At 37.9% G+C, this 24,587-nt stretch overlaps 1 protein-coding gene across 1 annotated transcript in view; it reads right to left on the bottom strand.

The window, feature by feature from the left end:
• The window catches only part of SLC6A14 (solute carrier family 6 member 14), a 56,505-nt gene that overhangs the window by 3,720 nt on the left and 28,198 nt on the right, over positions 1-24,587 (bottom strand). Inside the window, exons 8-12 of the mRNA XM_019715767.3 lie at positions 20,132-20,360; positions 18,031-18,156; positions 16,712-16,830; positions 16,060-16,159; positions 15,169-15,278 (exon numbers count right to left, since the gene is read on the bottom strand). Of these exons, the coding sequence (XP_019571326.2) occupies positions 15,169-15,278; positions 16,060-16,159; positions 16,712-16,830; positions 18,031-18,156; positions 20,132-20,360 (684 nt within the window). The remainder of the gene's footprint in view (positions 1-15,168; positions 15,279-16,059; positions 16,160-16,711; positions 16,831-18,030; positions 18,157-20,131; positions 20,361-24,587) is intronic.

Genomic DNA, 24,587 nt, shown 5'->3' with positions numbered 1-24,587 from the left:
TATTGAAATTTAACTTTTATCTATAATAGCATGGTATTATTCTATGCCATAAGCTAGCCAGCATATCAATTAATTCAGTGAGAACATAAAGTACACTTTAGTGAACCTGCTTTGCACCTTGCTCAGCAATTATTTTTTATTATTTCCCACTGTGCAGACCATCCCTTACTCCACACCCAAATGCATTCACACACTGCTAGTACATATTTACCAAGGCACAATTCACTTAGAGCCATTTATTGAGAAAAAAAAAGAAGAAGCTCAATGTATGTTTTGGTAAAATAATGAAATCTGAATCTTAAAGATAAAAACACTTTAAGGCCAAGTTTTTGAAAAAATGTCTTTAAAAACATACTATACATGTTGTATCATCAAACCTAATTATTTATTTGGATGTCTATAAAGCAAACTAAACAAAATAATCAAAACCAAAAATCACCAAGTATTTTCTTTAAATATAGATCAGAATATCTTTGAAAATGTAAAAAATGTTATAAATGAAAGAATCCAAGATAGCAAGAGCAGGTAAACACTGTACTTGCCTCCTCCCATGACCACATTAAATTACAACTAAATTAGAGAACAATCAATCTGCAGAACCATCTGAAGACTAGCTGAACAGAAGTCCTATAACTAAGAATATAAAGAAGCTACATCAAGACTGGTAGGAGGGTCAGAGATGAGAAACAGGCTGGCCCCATACGCATATGTGGCAGTTGAGAATCAGAAGGGACATCTTGGTTGCGGAGGTACCCCCTGAGGAGCAAGTGTTCCCAGTCCCAAACCTGGCTCCTCAGTCCAGACCACCAGTGCCAGAAGGAGGAACCCCCACAACATCTGGCTATGAAAAACAGTGGGCATCCACCCTTTGAGTGAGGCAGAAGGCTGCTGGAAATCCAGGCATCCTCTTAAAGAGTGCATATACAGATTCACTCTCTCCCAAGCACTCATCCTAGTCTCCAACGGAGGGACGGTGGCTCAGGAAGTGCAATAGACATACAGGGAGAAACTGAGTTGTGTGGCTTTATGGAGAGGATTGGAGGGATAGCCTCTATTGTCCCAGACAGCTATTAAGCTGTCTTTCCATGCAGCCTAGGGTTGTGTGACATCTTTCCTATGTTGAGCCCTACCTCCACATGGCCAAATCTGAGTCTTCATTGGCATGGTAAACTCTGATCACTCCACCCTTGTGACTCCCTGGAACCCATCCAACTCATGAGCTGCCGGAGGCACTTTCAATGTTGTAAGGATGCCAGCCACAGCCCATCCACCTCAGGAGGTTCTTTCAACAATAAGCAGTTGGCCTCTGCTCCAGCACCACAGGAGGCCCTTTTGGCAGCAAGGACCCAGCCCTGGTGTCTTTCCTGAACAACTCTTGGGGATCTTCAGGCCCCAGGTGGGTGACAAATAGCCTTGGCGTGCCCTGGGTCTTTTGCTGAACAGGCCCAGATTTGATACTAGTGGTAGCCATCCCTGATTCACTTTGTGGGCTCTCCCACATGCCTCCAGTTTCAGCAGAGGCAGTGACCAACCACAGATAGCTTTATAGCTTTGACCAAGTAGCTCCAGGCCAGTAACAGGCAGCAGCTGACTTTGGACTGGAGGGGGGAACCCCTCACAAGAGGCCCCAGAACCAACACATGCAGAGGCCAACTTCAGACCACAACAGAGCACACCTAATTAGCCCCACAAGTGTTAGCCAAAGGGTGCTCTCAGCAGGCACTAGAAGCCATTGGAGCAAATTCTGCTCTGTGGTATCAGCTCTCACACAGCAGATAATATGCTGTGGGCATGCCACGCCTCAAAGCCAGTCACACTGAGAATCAGTCTCACCCCTGACCTGCCAACACCATGCAAGGCTCAACTACAACAGAAGGACATACACAACCCACACAAGGGACACTCCTTGAGCATCCAGTGCAGATGATGAGAAAGACTACACTACTGGGACCCACAGGGCACCTACTAAATTAGGCCACCCATCCAAGACTCAGAGATGTAGCAGATATACCTAATACAAACAGCCAAACACAGAAAGGCAGCCAGAATGAGGAAATAAAGAAACATGTCCCAAATAAAAGACTAGGGCAAAACTCCAGACAAGGAAATATGCAAAATGGAAGTAAGCACATACCAGATACAGAGTTCAAAACACTAGCTGTAAGGATGCTCAAGGAACTTAGGAAGAACACCAACAAAGAGATAGTAAGCATAAAAAATGACATAGACACCATAAAAAAAGAACCAGTCAGAAATGAAAAATACAATAACTGAAATAACTGAAATCAAGAATACACTAGAAGTCAGGAGAAGGTAAAGATGGCAGAATAGGTAAATGCTATGCTAGCTGCATCTCACACTAAAATTACATCTCAATTATAGAACAATCAAACCCTTGAATCATCCAAAGACTAGTTGAACAGAACCCCTATAACTATGGGTATAAAGAAGAGGTCACGTTGAGATTGGTAGCAGAGGCTGAGATGTGAAACAAGCTGACTGCAAACCCAGAGATAGTGGTCGAACACTGGGAGGGACACCTTGGTGGCAGACCTCCCCCCTGAAGAGTGAGGGGTCCCAGCCCCACACAAGGCTTCCCACCCAAGGGGTCCTATGCTGGGAAGAGGAGTCCCCACATTTGGCAACAAAAATTAATGAGGATTCCATCCGTCTGTCTCAGTAAGACAGAGGTGGCTGGAAAAACAGACATCCTCTTAAAGGGTATGCACACAGACTCACTTGCTTGCGAGCAATCAACCTTGGGTTCCAGTACTAAGGGGTGCAGCTCAAGAAGCACCAGTGACTTATAGGGAAAGACTGAGTTGTATGGTATCAGGTTTAGGGCTGGAGGGACAGCTGCCATTATCCTTGTATGGAGTCCACCTCACATGAATATGACAGGAGGCTGCCATCTCTCCTGTGTTGAATCCTCTCCCAAAGGGCAAAATCTGAAACCAAATTGGTCTGGTAAAATCTGTGTACACACCATCTTGGTGACTCTCTGAGACCCTGCCCTGCTTAGCTAGTGCAGCACTGCCTGGTGCACTCTTGCCTACTGCGTAGCCAGGCCCGCCCTACAAGCTGCTGTAGCCTTTTATAGCAGTAGTTGGCCCAAAGAAGCCTGGGAAACTTTGGGTGGCTGGTACTCAACCACAGCTTGCACTGCAAACTTTCTTGGGTGGCCCTTGGGACATGAAGGTCTGAGACAAGTGTTGGCTGGCCAAGGGACTCTATGGGCAACTTGCATGGTGTTCATAGGCTCAGCACCGGTGCAATAACTGAATCTGGATTAACTTTGTAAAAACCACCAGGCACTCCTCAACACCCTGAGACCCTGACCTACCCACCTCAGGTGGCATCGCAGTGGGTACTGTCAACACTGGATAAACCAGCCCGGCTCTTGCACCTAAAGAGACTTGTTTAGCGGCTGAGTTGCATGGGAAGCCAGCAGGTGGAAACAGGCTTAGGAGGGCCCTGGGGCTTTTGCTAAGCTGCCCTAGGCCCAATACTGATGGCGGACATTCTAAGATCACAGAGAGGCAATCCACACACACCTCCAGGTCAAGTGCAGGACACAACCAACTGAATACAGCTTTGTAGCTCCTACCAGGTAGCCTCAGGGCAATGACAGTCAAGGCTGAAATTGGCCTGCAAGAGAGTTCTCCCAAGAGACACCAGAAACAACACACCCAGAGGCCATCCTCAGACCACACCAGAGAAATATCTGATTAGCTCCACATGTGGCAAACTCAAAGGGTGGTCTCAACAGACACCACAGCAAATTGGAGCAAATCTCTCTCTGAGGGCTCAGCCCCTACATAGCAGCTCATATGCTGTGGGCATAGCCAATACTCACAGCTAGTCAACCTGAGAGTGAATCCCACCCACTTATGCACCAAAAGCAACCAAAGGTCAACTACAACAAGAGAATACACACAAAACATACAAGGAACACTCCTGAAATACATGCACAGGTGATGAGGGAGACTGCTACTGGACCACATAGGACACCTATTACATAAGGCCACCCGACAAAGACTAAGAGACATAGGAGACTAAATTAACATATAGAAGCAAACACAGTGTGGCTGCCAGAATGAGGACACAAAGAAACGTGTCCCAAATAAAAGTACGGGAATAACCTACGGAAAAAGAATTTAAAGAAATGGAGGCAACCAACCTACTAGAGACATAGTTAAAACACTGGCTATAAGAATGTTTATGGAACTTAGAATTTCAACGAAAAGATAGTAAGCATAAACGAGGACATGGAAACCATAAAAAATCAGTAAGAAACAAAGAATACAATATCTGAAATGATGACTACTGTAGAAGAAACCAATAGCAGATTAGATGAAGCAGAAAATAGAATCAATGATTTAGAAGACAAAGTAGCAGAAAACATCCCATCAGAACATCAGGGGGAAAAAAACGAATGAAAAACAATGAAGACAGGTTAAGGGACCTCTGGGACAACATCAAGCATAACAAAATTCACATATTGGAGTACCTGAAGGAGAAGTGAGGGAGCAAGGGATTAAAAACCTATTTGAAGAAATAATGACTGAAAACTTCCCTTACCTGGTAAAGGAAATAGACATACAAGGCCAGGAAGTACAGAGAGTCCCAAACAGGATGAACCCAAAAAATTGCACACAAAGACACATCATAATTAAAATGGCAAAGGTTAAAGACAAAGAGAGAATCCTAAAAGCAGTAAGAGAAACACAACCGATTATTTACAAGGGAGCTCCCATAAAACTAGCAACTGTAATACATCATCTATATATCACATTGTGTGTTCACCATCCAGAGTCAGTTCTCCTTCATCACCATATATTTGATCCAATTTACCTTCATCTGCCAACCCCCTCCCTCCTTACCCTCTGGTAACAACTAGAACCCTATATAACTTTACTAGTCATCATCACCCCAATAAACTTTAATTTAAAAAAAACAACTAACACTTGATTTCTCAACAGAAATTTTGCAGGCCAGAAGAGAGTGGCAGGAAATATTCAAAGTGATGAAAAGCAAGGGCCTACAACCAAGACTGCTCTACCCAGGAAGGCTATCATTTAAAATTGAAGGTGAGAGAAAGAGCTTCCCAGAAAAGAAAAAGCTAAAGGAATTCATTACCACCAAGCCAGCATTACAAGAAATGTTTAAAAAGACTCCTTTAAGCAGGAGGAAAAACAAACAAATGAAGATCAAAAATATGATTAATAAAATGGCAATAACTATACCTATCAATAATCACTTTAAATGTAAATGGATTAAAGTCTCCTATCAAATGGCATAGGGAGGATGAATGGATAACAAGACCCATGCATATGCTGTCTTCAAGCTACCCACCTCAGATGTAAAGACACAGCACAGACTGAAAGTAAAGGAATGGAAAAAAATATTTCATACAAATGGAAATGAGAAGCTGGGGTAGTCAAACTTATTTCAGACAAAAATGACTTTAAAATGAAGACTATAATAAAAGACAAAGAATGACATTGCCTAATAATAAATGGATTAATCCATCAAGAGGACATCACCCTACTAAACATTTATGCACATAACATAGGAGAACTAAAGTAAATAAACCAAATATTGATCCATATAAAGGCAGAGATCAACAGTAATACAATCATTACAGGGGATTTTAACACTACACTGACACCAATGGACAGATCGTCCAGACAGAAAATCAACATGGAAACTGCCTTAAATGACACACCAAGTGATGTCATCAAAATAGCAGTGAAAGATGAGCCTCTGGAAATCTCCCCTAGAATTTATGACAAATTGAACAACTATAACTCCACAAAGCACTCCCTGCACAGTAGACAGGCAAGACGAAGATGCTCACTACTGAATTCACCTAAAGGTGGAAAAATTGCATGAGCCAGGGAGGAGGGAAGGGAGAAGTGCGGAGACGGAGCCACCCAGGCACAGGATGCACACCTAGCTCAGTGCTCCCGGCTCACTACATCCCAGAATTAATGCAGCTGTGGGAGAGGGAAGAATTCAGATGGCGAGGGCTCCGTTTATGGCCAACAGAGCTGAGGGGACAGCATATAACACAGCTGAACCAAACGCTCATGGCAGAGACCTCAGAGCAAAGACTGAGGGAAGAAGGCAGAAAACGGAGCTTTAAGCCCTCACTGCCACAAAGAACCGAAGCCTAAAGCACTGAGACTAGCTGCCCCCTCCCTACCCTCCCAGAGCTTGCCCCACCACCACCTGCCCAATGCTAGAAGCGGAAAAGTAGGAGTGTCAGATAAAAAGACCAGAATATTTCTAGTTCTGAGAACTCTAGTCCACAAACACAGATTCACAGCCCAACTAGTTCCAGCAAAGGGGAGGAAGCCGTGGAAAAAGGACTGGCTGTGGTGGTAGTTCCCAAACTTGCTCTGGGCCACCTCTCACAACTGGCCCTGCCCCTGTCCCCACCTATCTGGGTGAATCCCTGCAGGAGTAAACGGAACTGGTGAAACTCACTGGTTCTGAATCTGGTGCAGGAAGAGCTTTGGAACTTCAAAAGCTCTTCGACTCCCCATAGAGATGTGGCACCCTATGAGCCAGGTGAACTGTTAACAGAGGAGAAGCCCGCCTTCCAGGAAATCCCCCCATTGTGTGAGAAGCTGGAATAGTGCAGATAAAACATAACACTACACTCTGAGAGAGAAAAACCAGCTGCAGTAGCAGAGAAAATAAAACATTCTACCAAAACATCCTAAAAAACAAAAGAACGACCTGTCCTTTCAACCTGTTGCAGAACCCACAACTGCAGATGCCTAGGAAGAGAAATAATAAATCATTAATTCCTATGAATAACCAAGACAACAAGACAGCTCAGAAAGGAAGTGAAAAGTCTCCAGAAAAGGAACTTAAAGGTATGGAAATATTTGACATAAATGATAGAAAATACAGGATTGAAGTTCTGAAAAAATTCAACGAGATGCAAGAAAACACAGAAAGGCAGTTTAATGAACTCAGAAACACAATCAAAGAACAACATGAACATTTTACCACAGACACTGAAATTTTAATAAAGAACCAAATAGAACTTCTGCAGATCAAGAACTCAATAGAAGAAATTAAGAATGAAATAACCAGCTTGGTAAGTACAGTTGACCAGATGGAGAAAAGAATCAGTGACATCAAAGATAGAAACTGCGAAATGACATGGATGAGAGAAGAAAGAGACTTGAGACTTAAAAGAAATGAAAGAACTCTACAAGAACTTTCTGACTCCATCAGAAAGAGCAATATAAAAATAATGGGCATACCAGAAGGAGAAGAAAGAGAGAAGGGAACAGAGAGTATATTCAAACAAATTGTCGATGAGAACTTCCCAAACAAGTGGACAGAACTGGATCCTCGAATCCAAGAAGCAAATAGAACACCTAATTACCTCAACCCCAACAGGCCTTCTCCAAGGCACATTGTATTGAAGCTGTCAAAAATCAACGACAGAGAACGAATCCTCAAGGAAGCCAGGGAAAAGAACATGAAACCTACAAAGGAAAGCCCATTAGATTATCATCAGATTTCTCAGCAGAAACTCTACAAGCCAGGAGGGAGTGGAACCAAATATTTAAAATTTTGAAAGAGAGAAATTATGAACCAAGAATAATACATCCAGCAAAGATATCCTATAGATACAAAGGAGGAATAAAGACCTTTCCAGACATACAGAAGCTGAGGGAATTTTCTAATACACGACGTGCACTACAAGAAATACTAAAGGAGGTGATTTGACCACCATCAACAGGGACAACTTGTAGCAAACCAAACAGAAGAAGGGGGAGAGAAAAGGCGTAAACCGGAATTAGGGAATTGAGAAAGTAAGCGTGCTGAATAAAATGGAATACTCTAAATATCAAAATTTCTTTTACATACACTTAATGGTAACCACTCAAAAAAAAAAAAAAAGAACTCAAATATGTACTGTAAGGAAAGAAGAAACAGAGGGAAACATCACAGTATACCACCACACAGAAATAATAGACAACAAGAAAAAGGCAAAGAAACAATGGAGACACAAACTTATCAGAAAGCTACAGATAGAATGATAGGAAAGCATCACATATCATTAATCACGCTAAATGCAAATGGACTGAAATCACCAATAAAAAGGCACAGAGTACCAGATTGGATCAAAAAACTAAACCCAACTATCTGCTATCTCCAGGAGACATATCTCAGCCACAAGGACAAACCTAGACTCAAAGTGAAAGTGTGGAAATTGACACTCCAAGCAAATGGTATCCAGAGAAAATCAGGTGTAGCCATAATTACATCAGCTGAAACAGATTTCAGCGTGAAAAAGATAACAACAAAGATGGACACTTCATAATGGTAAAGGGGACTACACAACGAGAAGACATAATATATTCATCAATATCATAGTCATCAATATTTATGCCCCCAATCAGGGAGCACCAAAATATACCAAGCAAATTCTAACAGAAAAAAAGGGAGAAATTGACCAAAACACTATAATACTAGGGGACATAAAACATCATTGACAGCTATGGATGGATCATCCAAACAGAAAATAAATAATGAAATAACAGCCCTAAAGGACACATTAGATGAAATGGACATAACTGAAATTTATAGAGCACTTCATCCTAAAATATCAGAGTATACATTTTTTTTCTAGTGTACATGGAACATTCTCAAGGATATACCATATATTGGGACATAAAACTAACCTCAGCAAATTTAAGAAGATTGAAATCATGCCAAGCATATTCTCTGATCACAAGGCTTTGAAATTAGATATCAATGGCAAAAAGAAAGCAGAAAAAACCACAAATACATGGAGAATAAACAGCATGCTTTTAAAGAATGACTGGGTCAAGAAGAAATTAGAGGAGAGATCAAAAGATACATAGAAACAAATGACAATGAAAATACATCCTAGTGAAAATTTTGGGATGCAGTGAAAGCAGTTTTAAGAGGGAAATTTAAATAATTACAGGCCTTTCACAAGAAACAAGAAAAATCCCAAATAAATAACCTGACGTTACACCTTAAAGAACTAGAAAAATAACAAATGAAACCCAAGGTCAGCAGAAGAAAGGAAATAACAAAAATCAGAGCAGAACTAAATGAAATAGAGTACAAAAACACAACAGAGAGTTTCCGGGAAAATGGCGGCGTGAGGTGAGCCTCTGTAAAGCTTCCCTGGAATTTGCAATGAATCGAACAACAAAAACTCCACAAAGGACTCCCTGCACAGCAGACAGGCAAGATGAAGAGGCCCACTACCGAAATCACCTACAGGTGGGAGATTCACGCAAGCAGGAGGAGGAGGAGGAAAGGGAGAAGTGCGGAGACAGAGCCGCGCGGGCACAGGACACAGACCTAGCTCAGTGCTTCGAGCTCGCTGCTTCCCAGAACTACCGCAGCTGTGGGAGAGGGAAGAACTTGGACTGCTAGGGCTCTGCTAGGGCTCCACAGGGCTAAGGGGGCAGCATAAAACACGGCTGAACCCAACACTCACGGCAGAAACCTCGGAGAAAAGACTGAGGGAAAAAGGCTAAAAATGGTGGTTTAAGCCCTCACTGCTGAACAGAGAACGGAGCCTTAGGCACTGAGACTAGCCGCCCCCTCCCTACCCTCCCAGAGCTCGCCCCACCCCCACCTACTCAGTGCTAGAAACGGAACACTAGCAGTGTCAGAGCAAAAGAACAGAATATTTGCTCTTCTGAGAACTGTGGGCCACAGACACAAATTCACAGCCCAACTACTTCTGGCAAAGGGGAGGGAGCTGTGGAAGCAGGACCGGCTGTGGTGGTTGTCGCCGCCATTGCTCTGGGCCACCTCTCACAACTCCCCCGCCCCTGGCCCCACCTATCTGGGCAGATCCCTGCAGGAGTAAACAGAGCTGCTAAAACATACAGGCTCTGAATCTGGAGCTGGAAGAGCTTTGGAACATCAAAAGCTCTCCGCATACCCACCTGGACACTGCTCCCTGTGACCTAGACGAACTATTAAAAGAGGAGAAGTCCGTCTCCGAGGGAATCCCCCCATTGTGTGAGAAGCTGGAATCGTGCAGAGAAAATATAGCACTACCGTGTGGGAGAAGGAAAATAAGCTGAGTTGGAGAAAAAATAAAACATTCTACCAACAAGTACTGGAAAACAAAAAGACGGCTTCCTATCAGCCTGTTATAGAAGCCACTCCTGTAGATGTCTAGGAAGAGAAATAGTAAACCACTAATCGCCATGAATAACCAAGGCAACAAGATAGCTCAGAAAGAAAGTGAAAAATCTCCAGAAAAGGCACTTAAAGATACAGAAATATGTGACTTAAATGACAGAGAATTCAAGATTGCAGTTCTGAAAAAACTCAACGAGATACAAGAAAACACAGATAGGCAGTTAAAGGAACTCAGAAACTCAATCAAAGAACAGCATGAGCATTTTACGAAAGAGATTGAAATTTTAAAAAAGAACCAAAGAGAATTTCTGGAGATTAAGAACTCAATAGAAGAAATTAAGAATGAAATAACCAGCTTAGGTAGTAGAGTTGACCAGATGGAGGAAACAATCAGTGACATCGAAGATAGAAACCTGGAAATGACACAGATGGAAGAAGAAAGAGACTTGAGACTTAAAAGAAATGAAAGAACTCTACAAGAACTTTCTGACTCCATCAGAAAGAGCAATATAAGAATAAAGGGCATACCAGAAGGAGAAGAAAGAGAGAAGGGAACAGAGAATATATTCAAACAAATTGTCGATGAGAACTTCCAAAACTTGTGGACAGAACTGGACCCTCAAATCCAAGAAGCAAATAGAACACCTAGTTACCTCAATCCCAACAGGCCTTCTCCAAGGCACATTGTATTGAAGCTGTCTAAAATCAACGACAAAGAAAGAATCCTCAAGGCAGCCATGGAAAAGAAGACGGTAACTTACAAAGGAAAGCACATTCGATTTTCATCAGATTTTTCAGCAGAAACTCTACAAGCCAGGAGGGAGTGGAATTAAATATTGAAACTATTGAAAGACAGAAATCATGAGCCAAGAATAATATATCCAGCAAAGATATCCTTTAGATATGAAGGAGGAATAAAGACCTTTCCAGACATACGGAAGCTGAGGGAATTTTCTAACATACTACCTGCACTACAAGAAATACTAAAGGAGGCTATTCGACCACCATCAACAGGGACAATTTGTGGCAACCAAAACTCAAAAAGGGGGAGACTAAGGCCTGAACCGGAATATGGGAATGGAGAAAGTAAGTGTGCTGAAGATAATGGAATACTCTAAATATCAAACTTTCTTTTACATAAACTTAAGGGTAACCACTCAAAAAAAATCGAGAACTGAAATATATAGTGTAATAAAAGAAGAAACAGAGGGCAACATCATAGAATACCACCACACAGAAATAATAGACAACAACAAAAGCAAAGAAACAATGGAGACACAGCCTTACCAGAAAACTAAAGATAGAATGACAGGAAATCCTCACATAGCAATAATCACCCTAAATGTAAATGGACTGAACTCACCAATAAAAAGGCACAGAGTAGTAGATTGGATCAAAAAACTAAACTCAACCATATGCTGTCTCCAAGAGACACATCTTAGCTACAAGGTCAAGCTTAGACTCAAAGTGAAAGGGTGGAAATTAACACTCCAAGCAAATGGTACCCAGAGAAAATCAGGTGTAGCCATAATGATATCAGATGAAACAGACTTCAAGGTGAAAAAGACAACAAGAGACAAAGATGGACATTTCATAATGGTGAAGGGGACTGTACAACAAGAAGACATAACAGTCATCAATATTTATGCCCCCAATCAGGGAGCACCGAAATATGCCAAGAAACTACTAACAGAGCTCAAGGGAGAAATTGACCAAAACACAATTATACTAGGGGATTTAATACATCATTGACAGCTATGGATAGATCATCCAAACAGAAAATAAATAACGAAATAGCAGCCCTAAATGACACATTAGATGAAATGGACATAATTGACATTTATAGAGCACTTCATCCTAAAACATCAGACTATAGTGTACACGGAACATTCTCAAGGATAGACCATATATTGGGACATAAAATGAGTCTCAACAAATTTAATAAGATTGAAATCATACTTAGCAGATTCTCTCATCACAAGGCTTTGATATTGGATATCAACTGTAAAAAGAATGCGGGAAAAAACACAAATACATGGAGATTAAACAACATACTTTTAAAGAATGACTCAGTCAAAGAAGAAGTTAGAAGAGAGATCAAAAGATACATAGAAACAAATGAAAATGAAAATACATCCTACCAAAATTTATGGGATGCACTGAATGCACTTTTAAGAGGGAAATTTATCTCATTACAGGCCTATCTCAAGAAACGAGAAAAATCCCAAATAAGTAACCTCACGTTACACCTTAAAGAACTAGAGAAAGAAGAACAAGTAAAACCAAAGGTCAGCAGAAGAAAGGAAATAACAAAAATTAGAGCAGAACTAAATGAAATAGAGAACAAAAAGACAATAGAAAAAATTAATGTGACAAAGAGCTTGTTCTATGAAAAGATTAACAAAATTGACAAACCCTTGGCTAGACTTACTAAGATAAAAAGAGAGACGACACTAATTAACAAAATCAGAAACGAAAAAGGGGACGTTATCACGGACACCACAGAAATACAAAGGATCATCCAAGAATACTATGAAGGACTATATGCCACCAAATTCAACAACCTAGAAGAAATGGACAAGTTCTTAGAAACATATAGACTTCCAAGGCTGAACCATGAAGAACTGGAAAATCTAAACAGACCAATCACCAGTAACAGTGCCTCCGATAAGGGCCTAATATCCAGAATATACAAGGAACTCATGCAACTCAACAAAAAAAAAACAAACAACCCAATTGAAAAATGGGCAGAGGACTTGGAGACATTTCTCGAAAGAGGACATACGAATGGCAAATAGACATATGAAAAAATGCTCAAGATCACTAATCATCAGAGAAATGCAAATCAAAACCACAATGAGATATCACCTCACCCCGGTCAGAATGGCTATCATCAACAAAACAAATAATAACATGTGTTGGAGAGACTGCGGAGAAAAAGGAACCCTCATACACTGTTGGTGGGAATGCAGACTGGTGCAGCGATTATGGAAGGCAGTGTGGAGGTTCCTCAAAGAATTACGAATAGAATTGCCATATGACCCAGCAATCCCTCTCCTGGGTATCTACCCAAAAAATCTGAAAACATTTAGAGATAAAGACACGTGTGCTCCAATGTTCATTGCAGCTTTGTTTACAGTGGCCAAGACATGGAAACAACCAAAATGTCCTTCGATAGATGAATGGATAAAGAAGTTGTGGTAAATATACACAATGGAATACTATTCGGCGGTAAGAAAAGATGATATAGGAACATTTGTGACAACATGGATGGATCTTGAGGGTGTAATGCTGAGCGACATAAGTCAGACAGAAAAAGCAGAGAACCATGTGATTTCACTGATATGTGGTATATAAACCAAAAACAACAAAAGAAGACGACAAACAAATGAGAAATAGAAACTCATAGACACAGACAATAGTTTAGTGGTTACCAGAGGGTAAGGGGGGTGGGGGGTGGGGGGTGGGAGATGAGGGTAAGGGGGATCGAATATATGGTGATGGAAGGAGAACTGACTCTGGGTGATGAACACACAATGGGATTTATAAATGATGTAATACAGAATTGTACACCTGAAATCTATGTAATTTTACTAACAATTGTCACCCCAATAAATTTAATAAAATAAAAAAAAAGACATAGTGTAGCTGAATGGATAAGAAAACAAGACCCATGTATATGCAGTCTACAAGAAACCCACCTCAGACAGAAAGACACACATAGACTGAAAGTAAAGGTATGGAAAATGATATTTCATTCAAATGGAAATTAGAAAAAAAATGGGGTAGCAATACTTATATGAGACAAAATAAATTTTAAAATGAAGGCTATAATTAGAGACAAAGAAGTACATTACAAAATGATAAAGGGATCAAGCCAAGAAGAAGATATGACACTTTAACAACAATATAGGGCTTTCAGATATTTTAATTCAGCACATCAAGTCCCAAACTGTTCATAACTGGAAACTGATCTTATAGTATTAAACAACACACTCTAAAAACAAACTTGGTACTTCAGATGTGCAGCAAATTCTAGATCAAGTTGTCTAATGGCTTTCAATAGGAAAACCTATGAAGCATGAAGACAATGAGAACTATATCACATCTTCTATGTAGCTTTGCCACTGTGACACCCCACCCTTATCTCTAATAGATAATAATTCTCCATCCCATTAAATGTTTACTTTGGCATCCAGCCATTTACTACCCTGAACTGTTATTTAAAGATAGCATGTCTATATGTTATGCTATCTTTTGCTTTCCCTCAGCTCTTAAATAGCATCAATTGTTGAATTTATTAACATAAACTATTGCCTCTATTGACACAGGTAAATTTATTTTAATAATTTTATATACTAAGTACCACCCATAAAGAGAAAAGACATGCATTAAAATTTGAATACTGATTTTTAGCAATTAGTATATTTAGATTGAATTCCTTGAAGGCAGAGTATGGGTCTTATACATATTTTTATTTTCTGTACCTAGCAGATTGTATATGTCACAGTATTTTTTTTTTTTTTTTTAGTCTTCAACTACATTCTTTTTTATTATTAAAATAGTATACAATTCTATAATACATCATCCGTATATCACATTATGTGCTCACCACCCAGAGTCAGTTCTCCTTCCATTACCATATATTTCATCCCCTTTACCCTCATCTACCACAGTATATTTTTTAGGGAATGAACAAATAAGCGATTTATTTTTTTTTCCTACTGGTAATTTTTAAGTATTTAGGACTGTTAAATCTATAGAAGTCTGTTTATTTTCTCAAATGGTAAACATTTAAACCTATGGCCTCAAAAATAATACTGCAAAGGCATTTTAATTTAGGCAACTTGGAGGTACCAGTCATAAATCAGAAGTTAAAAATCATTAATTTATGACATTAATTTGTCTTATTGTTTCAAATGTGAGTTATTCGTCAAGTTTATCTTAGAAATGTTTAAATATATATTATTGATACCAAATTCATGACATATTAATACTTACAATCAAAAGAATAGGTGTAATGGCAAACCAGCAAGCTCTCCACCACAGCCAGAATATCCACCTTTTTGCTCCAATCATCATTTCTATATCTTCAATGAATCTGTTTCCTCCTTAAAAAAAAAAAAAAAAAGTGTGCATTCAGCCCTTGCTCATGTTTTTCTCCTTTACTCATTGTGGCCCCAAATTTTCTATCTGAACATTTTCCTATACTGCAGCAATGACACATACAGCTTTATATTTTTTATTAGCTTCAGGTGTAATAGTTAGACATTTACACCACTCAGAAAGTGATAACCCCTCTCCCCCAATCTACTAATCCTCTGACATCATATATAGCTGTTACAATTCCATTGACTCTATATCCTATGCTGTACTCCACATCCTGTGACTATATATATATATATATATATATATATATATATATATATATATATATATATATAAAATTATAGTTGACATTCAATATTATTCAGCTTCAGTTTCAGGTATCTACACTATCTCAGTGGTCAGGTATCTACACTGTCTCCGTAATAAGACAAGTGCTTATCTGACATCCTACAAAATCTTTACAACATTATTATATACTCCCCAAACTGTCTTTCATAAACCTATGGCAATATTGTGGCTACCAATGTGTGTGCTTTCTAATCCCCTCACCTTCTCCCTCATCCCCACCCCTCTCCCATCTAGCAACCATCAGTTTTTTCTCTATATTTCTGAAACTGTTTCTGTTTAGTTTGCTCATTTATTCTGTTCTTTAGATTCCAGCTTTACATTTTATTCATATGTTTTTGCCCAGTTAGATTATACTTTACTATTATAGTACACATAATGTAAAGGAATCAAATTATTTTAATAAAATATGTAGATAAATGTATAGTCATTATTTACCATAAATCCAGATGATTCCTATTACTTCCAGGATAGCGGCAATCAAAATGCCCCATCCAGCACAGAAGTGGTCAATCAGATGAACCCAGTAAATTCCAGCCTACCAAAAAAATCAATTACTTTTAAGTATAGTTTTAATTATTTTTATGATTGATGAGACATTCCAATTGAATCTATTAATTTTATTTTACTGTATGCTCCTTGGTTTCACCTCTGCCAAAAATGCAAAAATTAATATTTTCAAATGTGAACCCAAATGTGGATTTAAATATCTAAAAAATGATGCATCTTTTATCTTGTACTGAGTCACTTGGGGGAAAAATAAGCATTTAGAATAGTTGATTATCAAAATAAAATGCAGTGTCTGTGTGTTCTGTAGTCGCAGCCAAGAAATATAGTGTATGTTTAAAGTCTGTAACTTTATTGCAATTGGGGAAATTGACCATTATTGGGCCTCCTCCCCCTCTGTCAAATATACTTATGATTGAAATTGTGCTATAATGGGGGGAAAGTCTAGGCTAAAACAGAAAAACTTCATCTAAGTCAGACTTAGATTTGTCATTAAACATCCTTTTAAACCTTGGTTTCCTCATTTAGATTACAAAGTATGTTCCAAATAATGTTTTGTCTATAAGAAAATACTAAAATATACCTGAGTTACACAGACGAGACCAAGGAGAAACAAAACCAAGCAGCAACCCAAAGTTATGGGAACCCTCATTTTCTTCATCACTTTAGGAAATAAATCTTGAATCGTTGTTGTAATCGTTTCTTCAGAAGGGAAAATAAAATGGAATGTTACAGGTCAACTCATTTGCCAATAAATTTAATCACAGAATTCAACTTCTGTTAATGAAATTTATAAATATATGTTGAGAATATAGTCTGGCCCCTACTCCAGGCTTTTAAAAAACAATAGGGTCCTTTCTCTTGGCAGTCACCCTTTCTCAGTTCTGATAAAAATGAAATGCAGCTCAATTTGTCATTTTTAGTCTGTTTGATAAGGTTGTCATTGGTAACAACTATATGGTAACAGGTCCCCGAGGGCTGAAGTAGTTTGAAAGTTATAGGGACAGAAGAATTCTAGTACAACTTTTAAATAAGGTGAATATTTGAACAAATGCATGAAGACAGAAAGGCCTTCCAGGTTTAAGAAATAAATGTGTTCAATGAAACAGGATACTGGCTAAAAGTAGAAGGATGTATGAGTGTAGGATTAAGAAACATGTTTGAAATTTTTCAGGGCTTTGAAAGTCAATTAGAGGAGCCTGGAATTTATCCTATAAATAATAAGCTATTAAAGTGTTTCATGTAAGAAGTTGATAAAATAAAAGCTGTTTCATAATTTCTGGGCATGCACCCTAGGGAAAATTCTGATATGTACATAGAGCCATAGGCAAGAATAATCATTTCAGCAGTGTATGTTTTAAGAACTGGAAATAATCCAAATGCCCATCATTATGGCAACAGATTGTGAGTTAATTAGATCTATACGTCTGTACATCAACAGACATTCATAATATATATAAAAGACAACTGTCAAAATGGTAAATATGTTCACATATTTATGTGAACATTTCAAATTTTATGTTACTTATGGGTACACATAAATTGTATACAAACATGGACTGAGTAACATACATCATTCATGGTGATGGTTGCTTCTAGGAAGGAAGAAATGCGAATTATATTAGCGAGAGAGAAATAGGGGACTTCAAATTTACCTGTAACACTTTATTTTCCTAAAAAATATCTGCAACAAATAGGATAAAATATTAATACTTTTCCCTCTTGGATGGCTATACATGAGTACTTTGTATTTTTAAAATTTAAGTTAAAAAGAATTTCAGAAAGATCATTATGAGAGTAAATACTAAGGGAGGAAACAAGGGTAAGAAAAGGATATTTTTAAGTGCAGGAAACATGAGTACAATATAAGAGGGATAGGTTAACACTGGGAGTATTACTTACCAATGGAAGCAAACTGAGAGTCGAGACCCAAAGTCAAAAGCATGAAGAAAAACAATATGGACCAAAATGGCCCACCTGGAAGTTGGGCTAGAGCTTCTGGATAAGCAATGAATGCCAAATCAAAACCTAAGAAAAATGTATGGTACTTTAATTTAAATTAGTTACAAAGAACATTCACACAGTTGGACATTTTCCAAATAAGATACTAGAAAAATCTGATTTTAATTTGGCAACCCAGTCCATGATATACATTCTTTAGCAACTATTTCACTTTTTAAAATTTTTAACTTGGTTTTTCTATGATGTGATAATGTGAACGTGTGACATGAATTAAGCTAGTGCAATCAATTTTGTAAATGGTACATTTCTTACATAAGAAATCTTAATTATTTCAATGACTTTGTTTAACTGATTTTATTTTTTTAAAATTGATGAAGAATAACAACTTTCTTAAAGTCCAGAAACCTAAATTAGGTAACCCTATCTTAGCCCAGAAATTCTAAAACAATTACACTACCAAAAAAGATATGTTTATGGAACTAATTTTTTAGTCTTCAACCATCTCTCCAAATGTCTACCAAGAATCAGAATTGAATCTTATTTTCGATGTGATGTATATTACCTTTCTAGATTTTAAAAAATTTAATTATGTTACGTGATACTTAGTTTTAAGTATTTTAATTTTCTCCAACCTCCCAGAGGACTGACATAGGATACAGGAGAATTTGCTTCTAGTCTAGGCTCTGTCACTTCATAATTATTTGATCTTCTGCAAGAGGTAACATTTCTGCACATCCATCCACTCCTCTGTAAATGAAGAGCTGGACACTAGATGATCTCCACGGTCCCTTCTAGTCCTAACATTCTATTTTCATTCATCTGTCTCTCAATGAAATGATATTAACCATAAATAAAAATTTAGTAAGGAATTCCTACTTAAAAGAACCTAGAATTATTTTCCTAAGACTCTTTAGCCAAGTAATTAAGCATCCTTAGCTAATATCTTTAAAATTAGGAAGTTCATTAATCAGATTACTTTCAAGCTGGACATTCAAAGTCACTTGGGTTTCTATCTAAATTATATTAATGTGTTTTAAAAATTCAGACCCAATGCTATAATTGTACATAGAGGAATAGAAGATGATAGATAGATAGATAGATAGATAGATAGATAGATAGATAGATAGATAGATAGATGATAGATACAGACTATAGACTATATAGTTTCTCATATATACATACATATATATATATATATATATATATATATATCAATAAAAGATGTATATATCAGGATGCCAAAAATGAATATAAGTGGCCACTTTAGTCAACGTTGCTCAAGCAGCAGTTTGCTGTAATCAGAAGTGTCTGGACACTGATGGTAACCACTTTGAGCATCTCTTGTAATTGCAGAAGTCAAACGTGACTTTTATTCATCTTTTGTTATCAGCATATATTGAGTAGTACAATTTTAATATAGTTTTCTTTTCTTAAAATGTGTATACACCATACATTTGATTGCTTTTATACTCATCTACCACCTCCCTCCCCCCCACCCTCTGGTAACCGCTAAACGAGAACTGACTCTGGGTGGTGAGCACACAGTGTGATATAGATGATGTAGTACAGAATTGTACACCTGAAACCTATGTAACTTTACTAAACATTGTCACCCCCATAAACTTTAATTTTAAAAAAGTATACATTTTTGGATATATATATATATATATATATATATATATATATATATATGTGTGTGTGTGTGTGTGTGTGTGTATGCATAAATGAAGACAATATATGTAAAGTGCTCAGCATGATGCCTTATACTTGTAATTATGCAGTAAGTAGTTCATATTAAGGACTAAACAAAATTCAAAAAACAGTCTTATTAAAAACAATTGATCTCAAATATAGTATTCTTTTTTCAGATCACCTAAGAATTATTCCATCATTAAAACAACGAAGCTATACAAAATGAAATGAGAAAGAAAATGCAATATTCTAAATCTTGAGCACTTTAAGTAAATGCTGTAAAATATGAGTGTCCCTCAAATGAGCTATATTGAATTAATCAAAGTTAATAATATATAGCATTCCATACCTGATTTTACAACTTGAGAGACTTCTTTTCCAGATATGTGAGCCATGTGTCCCAATATAGAAAAAATAGCAAATCCAGCAAACACACTCGTGAGGCAATTTGTCAAACAAACCACAATGGCATCTGAGAAGCAATTGTTATTGAACTTATTGTAAGATGATAGAGCAACTAAGCCACCCCAAGCCACTGAAAGGGAGTAAAATATCTGAGTGGCAGCATCTTTCCAAACCTATAAGAGAAAATTTAATAATTAAAAACATACATTCTTAATTTTTATTTGCATAAAATATTTTATATATACAAATGAAAAATATTATAAATAACAATGAAATAAACACCCACGTACTCACTACTCAGCTTAAGAAATACAATGTTATCAGTTTTTGTTTGTTTGTTTGTTTTTTAAGGAAGGCAAAGCTCACAGTGGCCCATGCGAGGACTGAACCAGCAACCTTGGTGTTATCAGCACCATGCTCTAACCAACTGAGGTAACCGGCCAACCTCTGGAATCAGTTTTGTAAAGACCCTGTATGCCCCTTCCTGATCATATCAGCCTTCCAACCTCTGGCGATAACTGCTATCTGGACTTCTGTAGTTATCATTTTCTTGTTTTTCTTTATATTTTCACCACATAAATATGTAAACATAAACACAAGACATTTAGCTTTGCATGTTTTTGAAATTATAGAAAAGTTTTCTTAATGTATGCAATCTTACACAATTTTTTCATTCAGTATTGTATGAGATTTATCCTTTATCAATCTGAAATTTCAACTTTGTAAGTCAAAAATGAAAGAATATAAGTAAATTCATATGGTTCGGTTAAATACATGTAGTTTTCAACATTTTTTTCACTATTGTATTGACCCACTGTGTATACCACACTTAAACACTTTATTCTGTTCATGGACATTGAGGTTGTTTATTATTTTGCTATTAGAAACAATGTAGCTGTGAGTATTCTTTTATGTCTCCTCATACCTAGTTGTGAAACTGTGATCTCACAGAGTATATGAATCTTTTTCTTTTTTACTAAATATTGCCAAATTATTCTTCAAAGTGGTTTGTACCACTTCACACCCCACCAGCTAGCTATGAGATTTCCCATTCCTCCACATCCTTGCTAACATTGGTCAGAATTTTGAATATGGTCTAATCTAGTGGCTTTGAAATGAAGGTTGATTAATCTAATGACTTATACAGTTTAGCATATTTTTATGTGTTTATATTCCATAGTTAGGTTTTAACTCCTCTGTGAAATTTCTGTTCATGTCTTTTGCCAAATTTGTTTGGCTTATTTGCCTTATTGGAACTCTGGGAATACTTTGTGTAATTTGCATTCTAATCCTTTGTCTATATGTTAATTTCTTCCTCCCAATTTCTGGCTTATAATTTAATCTGTTAACATTGTGTCTTTGGATGAACCAAGAATTTTGTTGTTGTTTTAATATAGCTGAAGGTGTCCAACTTTGCTTTTATGTATTGACCTTGATTTCTCTAATTTAAAAAAAAAATCATTAACCTAAGGTCATAAACGTACTATGCTATATTTTCTCCTAAGGAAATTAAAGTTTAGCTTATAATGTTGTTGCTGTTGTTTTTTATCTTTAGTACAGTATTTTATTAGAGATTTTCTCTACTTACATTTTTGTATTAACATGTCATTTCTTTTTAGAAATGATAATAATTATGTTAGCTATGACAGTGATAGTAACTGATTTATTTAAAGTACTTATTTTGGTTAACTTCGTGGTTTACAACATATGTCCATTCCTCCTCCGCCACCTTTTTTTTCTTTTTTTCTGCTTTGCTATTTGCTCATCTTTGAAATACAAAGGCCCAAAAACTAGGGTGTGTGGGAGGCAAATACACTGTCCATCACAAAGCGTTTAACAAAGCGTTCCAAGCAGGATGCCTCTTGCATTCTCTTCTAAACAAAAATGAGTTTAGCATCTAAAGCACATTGGGATATGGTTGCCATAAATGATAGATGACATTGTGTTGCTCCTGTAGCATTGTGGTATTTGAAAGGTACTATTAATTAGTTTTTCTTCAAAATATTCCTGCAGGGAAGGATGGAGCAGTAACTTTTTCTGAGTTCTACTAAGGAGTAATTTATGCAGTAATCTCATGCAAACCAAAGCCTATTAAACTAATTTGTGTTTACAAGTTATAATGTTGTTTTCAATTCAACTTTAATTGACACTGTGCATATTAAAAATCCTGGATGTCACAGAAATGGTGGCGTGAGGTCAGCCTCTTGAAATCTCTCCTGGAATTTACAACAAATTGAACAGCTATAATTCCACAAAGGCTTCCCCCCACAGCAGACAGTCAAGATAAGAGAAATCATCTAAAGGTGGGAAAATTGGACGAAAGGTGAGCAGGGAAACGGGAAGTGTGGAGACACAGGCCGCACGGGCTCAGGATGCAGACTGGAACTCAGAGCTTCGAGCTCCCTGCACTCCAGAACTACTGCAGCTGCAGGACAGGGAAGAACTCAGACTGCTAGTGCTCCCTGTATATTCTCTCAGTCCTGAATGAGAGATGAGCATATAACACAGCTGAACCCAACGCTCACAGTAGAGACCTCGGAGAAAAGACTGAGGGAAGAAGGCTGAAAACAGTGGTTTAAGCCTTCACTGCCAAGCAGAGAATGGAAGCCTCAGGCACTGAGACTAGCTGTCCCCTCCCTACCCTCACAGACCTCACCCTACTACCTCCTGCCCTGTGCTAAAAGGGGAACAGTTGCAGTGTCAGATCAAAAGAACAGAATATGTGCAGTTCTAAGGACGGCGGCCCACAGCCATGGATTCATTCCAACTAGTTTGAGCGAAGGGGAGGGAGCCTTGGATACAGGACTGGCTGTGTTATTTTGCTATTAGAAACAATGTAGTTGTGAGTAGTCTTTTGCTGCCATTGCTCAGAACCAACTCTCACAACCCACTTCACTCCTGCCCCAAACTATCAGGGTAGATCCCTGCACAGTTAAACAGAACCACTGAAAGACACAGGCTCTGAATCTGCTGCAAGGAGGGCTTTGGAATTTCAGAAGCTCTGCAAATCCCTAAGCTGAGGTGGTGTACTGAGATCCATGTGACCTGCTCACAGAGGAATAGCCCACCTTCCAGAGAATTTCCCCATTGTGTGAGAAGCTGGAACAGTGAAGAGAAAATATAACACTACAGCACAAGAGAGAATAAAATGCTGCAGTCGGAAAGAAAATAAAAATTCTACCGACACACACAGGAAAGCAAAAATAAAAGACCTCTTCCTATCAACCTGTTGCAGAACCCACTCCTGTAGATGCCTAGGAAGAGAAATAATTATTCATTAATTGCCATGAATAACCAAGGTAACAAGGCAGCTCAGAAAGAAAATGAAGTCTCCAGAAAATGAACAAAAAGACATGGAAATATGTTAACTTAAATTATAGAGAACTCAAGAGTGCAGTTCTGAAAAAACTCAATGAGATGCAAAACACAGACAGGCAGATTAATGAACTCAGAAACACAATCAGAGAACAAAAAGAACATTTTACCAAAGACATGGAAATGTTAAAAAAAAAAAAAAGAATCAAATAGAATTTCTGGAGATTAAGAACTCAGTAAAAGAAATGAGAATGAAATACCCAGCTTAGGTAATAGAGTTGACCAGATGGAGGAAAGAATCACTAATGTTGAAGGTAGAACTCTGGAAATGACACAGATGGAAGAAGAGAGAGACTTGAGACTTAAAAGAAATGAAAGAACTCTACAAGAACTTTCTGACTCCATCAGAAAGAGCAATATAAGAATAATGGGTGATGAACACACATGGGATTTATAGATGATGTAATACAGAATTGTACACCTGAAATCTATGTAATTTTACTAACAATTGTCACCCCAATAAATTTAATAATAAAAAAAAAGAATAATGGGCATTCCAGAAGGAGAAGAAAGGGAGAAGGGAACAGAGACTATATTCAAACAAATACTTGACGACAACTTCCCAAACTTGTAGAGAGAACTGAATCCTCAAAACCAAGAAGCAAATAGAACACCTAATTACCTAATCCCAACAGGCCTTCTCCAGGGCACATTGTACTAAAGCTATCAAAAATTTTGACAAAGAAAGAATCCTCAAGGCAGCCAAGGAAAAGAAGACAGTAACATATAAAGGAAAGCCCATTAGGTTATCATCAGATTTTTCAGCAGGAATTCTAGAAACCAGAAGGGAGGGGAATCAATTATTCAAATTATTGAAAGAGAGAAACTATGAGCCAAGAATAACACATCCAGCAAAGATACCATTTAGATATGAAGGATGAATAAGGACGTTTCCATACACAAAAGTCGAGGGAATTTTCTAACACAGGACCTGCACTACAAGAAATACTGAAGGAGGTTACTCAATCCGAAGCAAAAAAGCAAAAGAATATGAAACCATGTCTGTCTGTATTATGAACAGACAG

The sequence above is a fragment of the Rhinolophus sinicus genome, chromosome 18, assembly GCF_057876585.1.
Source record: "Rhinolophus sinicus isolate RSI-liver-muscle chromosome 18, RSI-T2T, whole genome shotgun sequence".
NCBI classification, from domain to species: Eukaryota; Metazoa; Chordata; class Mammalia; order Chiroptera; family Rhinolophidae; genus Rhinolophus; species Rhinolophus sinicus.
The sequence above is the reverse complement of the archived record's forward strand: the minus strand, read 5'-3'. Positions and strand labels throughout refer to the sequence as shown.